The sequence below is a fragment of the Coregonus lavaretus genome (genome assembly GCF_964263955.1).
Source record: "Coregonus lavaretus genome assembly, chromosome: 23".
In the NCBI taxonomy this organism is placed as follows: domain Eukaryota; kingdom Metazoa; phylum Chordata; class Actinopteri; order Salmoniformes; family Salmonidae; genus Coregonus; species Coregonus lavaretus.
The window spans coordinates 46,475,020-46,485,350 of NC_140010.1; the positions used below are offsets into that span (position 1 = coordinate 46,475,020).

At 41.7% G+C, this 10,331-nt stretch overlaps 1 protein-coding gene across 2 annotated transcripts; it reads left to right on the plus strand.

The window, feature by feature from the left end:
- The first annotated feature begins 6,961 nt into the window (after window positions 1-6,961).
- Window positions 6,962-9,907, plus strand: mycb (MYC proto-oncogene, bHLH transcription factor b). Of its 2 annotated transcripts, none has more exons than XM_084188153.1 (3): window positions 6,962-7,351; window positions 7,802-8,459; window positions 9,012-9,907. In XM_084188153.1, the coding sequence occupies exons 1-3, from the start codon at window positions 7,349-7,351 to the stop codon at window positions 9,581-9,583; spliced, it is 1,233 nt and encodes a 410-aa protein (XP_084044279.1). In that variant the 5' UTR covers window positions 6,962-7,348; the 3' UTR covers window positions 9,584-9,907. The 2 variants fall into 2 exon arrangements, with proteins under 2 accessions (XP_084044279.1, XP_084044278.1); XM_084188152.1 differs by having other exon boundaries at window positions 7,263-7,351; window positions 9,015-9,907.
- The last annotated feature ends 424 nt before the right edge of the window (window positions 9,908-10,331 follow it).

Genomic DNA, 10,331 nt, shown 5'->3' on the forward strand with positions numbered 1-10,331 from the left:
CGACCAAGCTTTAACTTCCCGACGGATGTCTTGAGATGTTAATTCAATATATCCACATAATTTTCCTTCCTCATGATGCCATCTATTTTGTGAAGTGCACCAGTCCCTCCTGCAGCAAAGCACCCCCACAGCATGATGCTGCCACCCCCGTGCTTCACGGTTGGGATGGTGTTCTTCGGCTTGCAAGCATCCCACTTTTCCTCCAAATGACACGATGGTCATTATAGCCAAACAATTACATTTTTGTTTCATCAGACCAGAGGACATTTCTCCAAAAAGTACGATCTTTGTCCCCATGTGCAGTTGCAAACCGTAGTCTGGCTTTTTTATGGCGGTTTTGGAGCAGTGGCCTCTTCCTTGCTGAGCGGCCTTTCAGGTTATGTCGATATAGGACTTGTTTTACTGTGGATATAGATACTTTTGTACCTGTTCCTCCAGCATCTTTACAAGGTCCTTTGCTGTTGTTCTGGGATTGATTTGCACTTTTTGCACCAAAGTACGTTCATCTCTAGGAGACAGAACGCGTCTCCTTCCTGAGTGGTATGACGGCTGCGTGGTCCCATGGTGTTTATACTTGCGTACTATTGTTTGTACAGATTAATGTGGTACCTTCATGCGTTTGGAAATTGCTCCCAAGGATGAACCAGACTTGTGGAGGTCTACAATATTTTTTCTGAAATCTTTGCTGATTTCTTTTGATTTTCCCATGATGTCAAGCAAAGAGGCATTGAGTTTGAAGGTAGGCCTTGAAATACATCCACAGGTACACCTCCAATTGACTAAAATGATGCAAATTAGGAGCTTCTGAAGCCATGACATAATTTTCTGGAATTTTCCAAGCTGTTTAAAGGCACAGTCAACTTAGCGTATGTAAAGTTATGACCCACTGGAATTGTGATACATTGAATTATAAGTGAAATAATCTGTCTGTAAACAATTGTTGGAAAAATTAATTGTGTCATGCACAAAGTACAGTGAGGGAAAAATAGTATTTGATCCCCTGCTGATTTTGTACGTTTGCCCACTGACAGAAATTATCAGTCTATAATTTTAATAGTAGGTTTATTTGAACAGTGAGAGACAGAATAACAACAAAAAAATCCAGAAATGTTATAAATTGATTTGCATTTTAATGAGGGAAATAAGTATTTGGCCCCATCTCAATCAGAAAGATTTATGGCTCCCAGGTGTCTTTTATACAGGTAACGAGCTGAGAGGGAGTGCTCCTAATCTCAGCTTGTTACCTGCATAAAAGACACCTGTCTACAGAAGTGAGATCTTGCATGGAGGCCCAGACCGAGGGAGATTGACAGTTATTTTTTGTTTCTTCTATTTGTGAATAATCGCACCAACTGTTGTCACCTTCTCACCAAGCTGCTTGGCGATGGTCTTGTAGCCCATTCCAGCCTTGTCTAGTTCTACATTATTGTCCCTGACATCATTGGAGAGCTCGTTGGTCTTGGCCATGGTGGAGAGTTTGGAATCTGATTGATTGATTGCTTCTGTGGACAGGTGTCTTTTATACAGGTAACAAGCAGAGATTAGGAGCACTCCCTTTAAGAGTGTTTAACCCCACCATGGCTGCAGACAGGTAATCTGCAGACAGGTGTCCACAGAAGTGCTGCAGAGATGGTTGTCCTTCTGGAATTTTCTCCCATCTCCACAGAAGAACTCTGGAGCTCTGTCAGAGTGAACATCGGGTTCTTGGTCACCTCCCTGACCAAGGCCTTTATCACCCAATTGCTCACTTTGGCCGGGTGGCCAGCTCTAGGAAGTGTCTTTGTCGTTCCAAACTTCTTCCATTTAAGAATGATGGAGGCCACTGTGTTCTTGGGGACCTTCAATGCTGCAGACATTTTTTAATCTCAGCTTGTTACCTGTATAAAAGACACCTGTCCACAGAAGCAATCAATCAATCAGATTCCAAACTCTCCACCATGGCCAAGACCAAAGAGCTCTCCAAGGATGTCAGGGACAAGATTGTAGAACTAGACAAGGCTGGAATGGGCTACAAGACCATCGCCAAGCAGCTTGGTGAGAAGGTGACAACAGTTGGTGCGATTATTCACAAATAGAAGAAACACAAAAGAACTGTCAATCTCCCTCGGTCTGGGCCTCCATGCAAGATCTCACCTCGTAGAGTTGCAATGATCAGCCCAGAACTACACGGGAGGATCTTGTCAATGATCTCAATGCAGCTGGGACCATAGTCACCAAGAAAACAATTGGTAACACACTACGCCGTGAAGGACTGAAATCCTGCAGCGCCCGCAAGGTCCCCCTGCTCAAGAAAGCACATATACAGGCCCGTCTGAAGTTTGCCAATGAACATCTGAATGATTCAGAGGAGAACTGGGTGAAAGTGTTGTGGTCAGATGAGACCAAAATCGAGCTCTTTGTGAATAGTTATGCATGCTCAAGTTTTCAGTTTTTTTGTCTTATTTGTTATTGTTTCACAAAAAAAAATATTTTGCATCTTCAAAGTGGTAGGCATGTTGTGTCAATCAAATGATACACACCCCCAAAAAATCAAATTTAATTCCGGGTTCTAAGGCAACAAAATAGCAAAAAAGGCAAGGGAGGTAAATACTTTCGCAAGCCACTGTATTCAGACCCTTTGCTATGAGACTCAAAATTGATTGGAGTCCACCTCTGGTAAATTCAATTGATTGGACATGATTTGGAAAGGCACACACCTGTCTATATTATGTCCCACAGTTTACCAGTGCATGTCAGAGCAAAATCCAAGCCATGAGGTCGAAGGAATTTTCCGTAGAGCTCCTAGACAGGATTGTGTCGAGGCACAGTTCTGGGGAAGGGTACCAAAAGATGTCTGCAGCATTGAAGGTCCCCAAGAACACAGTGGCCTCCATCATTCTTAAATGGAAGAAGTTTGGAACGACAAAGACACTTCCTAGAGCTGGCCACCCGGCCAAACTGAGCAATTGGGTGATAAAGGCCTTGGTCAGGGAGGTGACCAAGAACCCAATGTTCACTCTGACAGAGCTCCAGAGTTCCTCTGTGGAGATGGGAGAAAATTCCAGAAGGACAACCATCTCTGCAGCACTTCACCAATCAGGCTTTTATGGTAGAGTGGCCAGACGGAAGCCACTCCTCAGTAATGGACACATGACAGCCCGCTTGGAGTTTGCCAAAAGGCACCTAAAGGACTCTCAGACCATGAGAAACAAGATTCTCTGGTCTGATGAAACCAAGATTGAACTCTTTGGCCTGAATGCCAAGCTTCACGTCTGGTGGAAACCAGGCACTGCTCATCACCTGGCCAATACCATCCCTACAGTGAAGCGTGGTGGTGGAAGCATCATGCTGTGTGGGATGTTTTTCAGCGGCAGGGACTGGGAGAATATTCAGGATCGATGGAAAGATTAACTGAGCAAAGTACAGAGAGATCCTTGATGAAAACCAGCTCCAGACTGGGGCGAATGTTCACCTTCCAACAGGACAATAACCTTTAGCACACAGCCAAGAAAACACAGGAGTCTCTGAATGTCCTTGATTGGCCCAGCCAGAGCCCGGACTTGAACCCGATAGAACATCTCTGGAGAGACCTGAAAATAGCTGTGCAGTGACACTCCTCATCCAACCTGACAGAGTTTCAGAGGATCTGCAGAGAAGAATGGGAGAAACTCCCCAAATACAGATGTGCCAAGCTTGTAGTGTCATACCCAAGAAGACTCGAGGCTGTAATCGCTGCCAAAGGTGCTTCAACAAAGTACTGAGTAAAGGTTCTGAATACTTATGTAAACGTGACATTTCAGTTTTTTATTTGTAATAAATTCGCACACTAAAAAAACAACCAGTTTTTGCTTTGTCATTATGGGGTATTTTGTGTAGATTGATAAGAAAAAAGAACAATTTAATCAATTTTAGAATAAGGCTGTAACGTAACAAAATGTGGAAAAAGTGAAGGGCTCTGAATACTTTCTGAATGCACTGTATTTTCATATGTTATGGTTTTGTAAAGGCTGGCTGAATTCTGGCAAAGACTATGTTTTTTTTTTCTTTTTCTCAGCATGTCTACAGATTCTCCCTTCTCCCTGTTTTTGTTTGCTTGGAAATGTTGATACTGTTATCAGAATAAACTTTGTAACATAGCATTTATAGCGGCTAAGAAATGCATTGCCATTAATTGGAAGGTTGGTTATCCTCCCACAATCTCATAATGGATGGCAGAAATGTCAAGTTATATATTACTCGATCTGATTTATTACAAGATTAAGGGTATACTGTGCAACTTTCATAAGGTCTGGGTGCCGTATATGGAATAGCCTACTGTAAGACAAAAGGGGTCTGTATTGAAAACTTTAGATTTTTTTAGTCGAGCAGTCACAAATATATAAATTTTTTCATGGCACACGAGACACGCGGGCCGCAGGGATGCCATGTTCCAAGAATATGGGGATTGTGGCTCAGATGCACAAGGCACGTCTCTCTCCAAAATGCGCTGCTCTCTCCCACCATTTTGTGGGTATTCATTGTTTCATAACTTCATTGTGTGCATTGTTTGCTGTGTCTATCAATTCCCCATTACATACATCACCAGTACTAGCCTACATTTACCGTTAATTCCCATCATTTCTAATCTGCAATGTTTGTTTGGTTATGGTAATTTATGTTAATGCATTCAACATATTATTATTATTATTATTATTATTATTATTATTACAGTAATTTACCATTCATTCTCATTGTCGGAGTGAAGATGTGTTTTGTAGAACTCACAACCTATTATGCTACACTTGTGAGTTACGAGGTTTGTCAATTTATTAATTGCCTTTTGTTTGAAATGCTCCTGTCAATGTTGAGTAAGGACGCACACCTGATTACACATATAGAGTAGGACTAGTCTACCTGTTCTGTGCGCAAATGTAGGCCTATATATGTGCCAATTTGGGGATGTCTGATAGTATTTCTGATTGTCTTAACTCACCGCCACTAATGAGCTGTGGAGCTTCTCAAAGTAATTTTTCTTCACCTCAAACAGCAAGTAAACAAAGTCTGTTTTTAGAATCAATTGAGAATGACAATAGGTCCTCAAAGTATTTGAACAATATTTCCAGCTCTCTCCCTTTCGATAGCCACTCATGAAAGGGGAAAATATAATGCTCTGATCCAGTGGAAACGTCATAAAATACCTGATTTACTTCTTATCTCTTGCACAAATAGCCCACAGCTGCGTCTGTCCTGAGCTCACTGGCATGGGAAACTGAGCGGCCAGAATATTTTATACAATGTTTCAATATTGAGTTTTGGGGTGACCCAGTTGATAGTTGATACAATGTTTCAAGATCATTGCAGACAGGCCATGCATAGCCAATGTGATTTATAGGATATTTATTTTTATCTGATATTTTCTACCTGCAGCCTGCAATGTTTTTATGTGTTGGCTTTATGTAGGTTATTAATTACATAGTTGGAAATGGCAATAAAAGTTACTTTTAGATTTGTATAATTTTCATTTAGATTTAGATAGAATGTAGATTAAACCACAGACAATGATTTTGAGATATCAAGTCTATTATAAATTAAATTAAACTGTTCCACGAAAATGTGCATATGAAAATCATAACTGCCACTCAGATTGGTAGAAATGTTAAGATAAATTGGCACTCCAAATGAAATAGGTGTAGCCTATTACAGGCAACTTCAGGAGCATAATGGCAGAATCTGCGAAGGCCAGCAGCAGCAGGAGAAGGAGGGTCGGGAACAGGTTTTTTTCTTCTTGTTAGGCTATCTTGATTGCTGGCTCCCTTTGAGTCATTTGTATGTCTTCATTATTTAATCAAACAGCGTGCTTAAAGCATCAGTTGACTTTAATATAACACATAGGGTGCGTCTATATATGGAAAAATACAAGTTAACATTTTCGACCAATCGATTGGACTACTCTTGGTGGAGAAATATGTTTTTTTTAGTCGGGGACAGCCTTAGTAGAAATGCAGGAAATGAGCTTTAGATGGCCAAAAAAATTCTGAGGGAGGACCCCTGCCAGGTTATGTCCCTTTTCACCAGCTGAGGGAGCAATTGCACAATAGTTCAGTTTTCGCTCTGCACTAGGCGTGGGCACACTGCAGGATTGTCAAGGTTATCATACAGTTCAGCCAAATGTGCATTATGTTGTCGTTTACTTTTAAAAAATCTACAATGTAGTACAATTACAACAAGTATTTATAAAATACAGCAACTGAATTAGGCCTACAAACATGATATTACATTAAGTTTTATTATTATGTTTGATTCATTATAGTCTATGAATGTGTACCATTCAATTCATTCTATGAATACAGCCTATAGCATATGCAGATGAAAGATAATGTTTCAAGAATGCATATTGCAGTCTTGAAATTTCACAGTGGCTTGGACCCATGGTAAAGGCAGAACGTTTTGGCATTCAATGCAGGTGTTCATAATTGACATTTTCCCACTGGCTTTTGTATGCTACTAGCTAGGTCCAAGAGTGAAGGAAGCCATGAGTGAAGTTTTGTGACAAATAAACAGTGCACCATGATGCCCTTATTTGAGCCAGCTGACACATTAACTTGGCTTCTCGTATCTAAACATGGTTATTTATTAATTTCATTCATTCAAACAAAATGCAATGGTGTATCCCATATTGTTAAAACTTCCTTTAAAATGCATGACGTGTTCAAAAAACGCTTACAATCAACATAAATATCAAAATAAACACTGACTCCATTCAATTTAAATTGAATTTGGAGGTACACGCGTTGGCTGACACATGTCTGCACAAAACGGTGAGCGAATTTTCCCGGAACACCCACTGCATCATTTACTACCATTCTTCTGTCTGGTCTGTGCAGCGATACTATTACTACGGCCACGCCCCTCGACAAACTGTGTAAAATAGTTCCACAAATAGCAGCGCCATTGTGCTAAAACTCTTCACCCTTATATTAAAGCAAACACATACTCCAACTGTGTAAAGTCAATGGATAATTTTAATGGTGCAAAATAATCCCTATATTTAGTGTTTATGCTACTACGCAATGTGCATTTGGCGGGAAAGAGCACCGGGGTTTGGCGGAGGGAGAAACAAAATCCGTAGTATTAAAAGCCCGCGGGAGCAGCTGTTCTTAATCTTGCAGTAAATGGTAGTCAGCAGAGTGGCGTCTTGAGCCAGAGAGAATGACATGTCATACTCATCATAGGCACACACAGCATTGAAGTCCTAGGAAGGGGTCGAAAGACTTTACAACACCGGTGTCGACTTCTCCCACTTTCGGAATACTACTTTCACTTGACATCGGCTGTTTGACTTCCCCTGCTTGTTTTCTCAAATAAGAATTTTGTTTTTGGTGTCACTGCTATGGTAAGATATTCTTTATTCCTTTAATGGTTGTTTTTGATAGTTTGTACGGATTTGTTTAAATTGGTAAAGTCTTTAAATTAAAATTAAACTTTTCGAACTAACTATCTACGCTAATATAACTTCACTGTAAATGTGCGATGTGTCGGGCTGGAATGGAACTGCTAAATCCACTCATGAAATGCCGGGTGTAATTTAACTGACAGCTGCTCCTTTGGCATGCATTGGATTAGCCTCCTAGCTAGTTAACGAGTTCATACTGAACTATTGGAATGGGTAAATGCACGTTTCACGAAGCAAGTCTCGGCAGTTAAATTTATGGATTTTGCGATACATTTAATTGTTCAATTATTTACGAACAGCCTGGCTGTTAAACGAATTGATAGCCAAGGTTCTCACGTGCTGGAATCCGAAGCAGATTTACTCATTTATTTTTCTCCCATTTTATTACAGGCAGTCACAATGCCGCTGAATTCAAATATGGCTAGTAAGAACTATGATTACGACTATGACTCGGTCCAGCCCTACTTCTACTTCGACATTGAGGAGGATAATTTCTATCACCAGCAACACAGCCAGCTCCAACCCCCTGCTCCAAGCGAGGATATATGGAAGAAATTCGAGCTGCTGCCGACACCACCGCTTTCTCCCAGCCGGCGATCCTCTTTATCAAGCCTCTTCCCCTCGACTGCAGACCAGTTGGAGATGGTCACGGAATTTCTCGGGGATGACGTGGTGAACCAGAGTTTCATTTGTGACGCGGACTACTCCCAGTCTTTTCTCAAATCTATCATTATCCAGGACTGTATGTGGAGCAGTTTCTCGGCTGCTGCTAAACTAGAGAAAGTAGTGTCGGAGAGACTAGCAACGCTGCAAGCGAGGAGGGACTCTAGTGCGACCGGGGAAGCTAGCACAGTAACCAGCACGAACCCTACCGTGAATTACCTGCAAGACCTGAACAACTCCGCATCGGAATGCATTGACCCTTCTGTGGTGTACCCTTACCCGCTTGCGGAGAACCCTAAACCAGCCAAAACGACTACAGCGTCTGCCATGGCATTGCCTTTGGATACCCCACCTAACAGTGGTAGCAGCAGCGATAGCGATTCAGGTGTGTATTAGCGCCACATGTTAATGCTATAATTAAATTATTTATAGCTGGACTGCATATTGTTTGCAGAAATATATTACTCAATGTTGTGTGATAACATGCATAAATCAGACAATTACCTTTTTGATTGTGGTTTTTGTATTAATAAATGCACTACTATGCGAGTACTGATGTTAAATAGTGCATGGGGTTTGCCATGTCACTGGTTTTTGCTTAAGGAGCTGTCTCCCTCCCTGTTCAATTTCCAATGGTAGGGGGTTGGCCATTGCTCCGACCTTGCACTGCAATGCTCAGCAGAGTGAATGGTGGAGTTAGTTTTGTGTTACTGGGTGGGTGGAGATTTCACTTAAAGACCAATGGAATAGTCTAAAATTAAGCACCGCCCACCTGGGCTGGGCTAAAAACGGGGCTATGATAAAACCCACCATTGAGGGGCAGGGAGCCTAAGTCATAAAATGGATATGGCGCTATAGTCCACATGGATAAGAAATGCTTGCTTTTTATCATCGACGTGTTACCTAAACACTTTTTTTTTTTTTTTTTTTCTCACAGAAGATGACGACGATGACGAGGAGGAGGAGGAGGAGGAGGAAGAGATTGACGTGGTGACGGTGGAAAAGAGAAAGTCTGTAAGGAGGTCAGACTCTAACATGTCTAGCAGCAGCACACACCTCAGCCCCCTTGTCCTGAAACGGTGTCACGTCAACATCCACCAACACAACTACGCCGCTCACCCGTCGACGAGGAGCGAGCAGCCCGTCGTCAAGAGGATTAAGTTTGAGAGCAGTGGGAGAGTACTCAAGCAAATCAGCAACAACCGCAAGTGCTCGAGTCCCAGAACGTCCGACTCTGAGGATAATGACAAACGCAGGACTCACAATGTGCTTGAGAGGCAAAGGCGAAACGAGCTCAAGTTGAGCTTTTTCGCATTGCGGGACGAGATCCCGGACGTAGCGAACAATGAGAAGGCAGCCAAAGTGGTCATACTCAAAAAGGCGACCGAGTGCATTTTCAGTATGCAAACAGATGAGCAGAAACTGTTATTGTTGAAAGAACAGTTGAGGAAAAAGAGTGAACAGTTGAAACGCAGACTAGAGCAGCTGAGGAACTCTCAGCAAGCTTAATGAATGAGAGAAAGGACTCCATATTTTTAAGCCTTGAGTAACTTCCTGTGTATATTTGTGGCGTTGCATGCAAACGCAAAAATGACACGTTAGCACAGTTATCGGCGCCACACCTGGACTGGAATCGTAAAGTAATCTTTTTTTCACTGCCTCGCTTGAACTTTCCAGTGGTTATACATTTTTTGTATTTTATTTTTATTGATGAAAGGTTCTGCACAGTTGTCTACCTTAACTTAAAATGCTTTGTTTTTGTATGTTTTGTACATAATTCTCAAATGTATTTAAGAATGTATTGATCTCACATACATTTTTATAAATCACGTATGACTGGAGTCACGTGTCCTACCTTGAAATGAGAATGTAATTTGCATTAGCCATGAGCATGGCTAGCCTGTGTTTATTACACAGACCACACTTTCACACGGAAATTCTAGCAGCCTCGTGTGCTAGCTGGCCTTTCGCCAACCTTTTTAATTTTAAGGTCAAAGCTCAATTTCACTGTCTGCTTAGGTTTACTGCACAGAGCCATGCGCACGCTGCATGATCTGCTTAAGGCCTTCCCACACTGGATGTCAGATTGTCTTATGATTATTACATCAGACTGTGCGACAACCTGGGCCCGGTTTCCCGATAGAACATAGGCTTACGAGGTAAAAAAAACAAAACGATGCATCATTTCTACAACGTCCGACATAACATGCGTCTTAATTGGGCTTGTAGCCTGCTATATTATTTTTATGCAGTAATC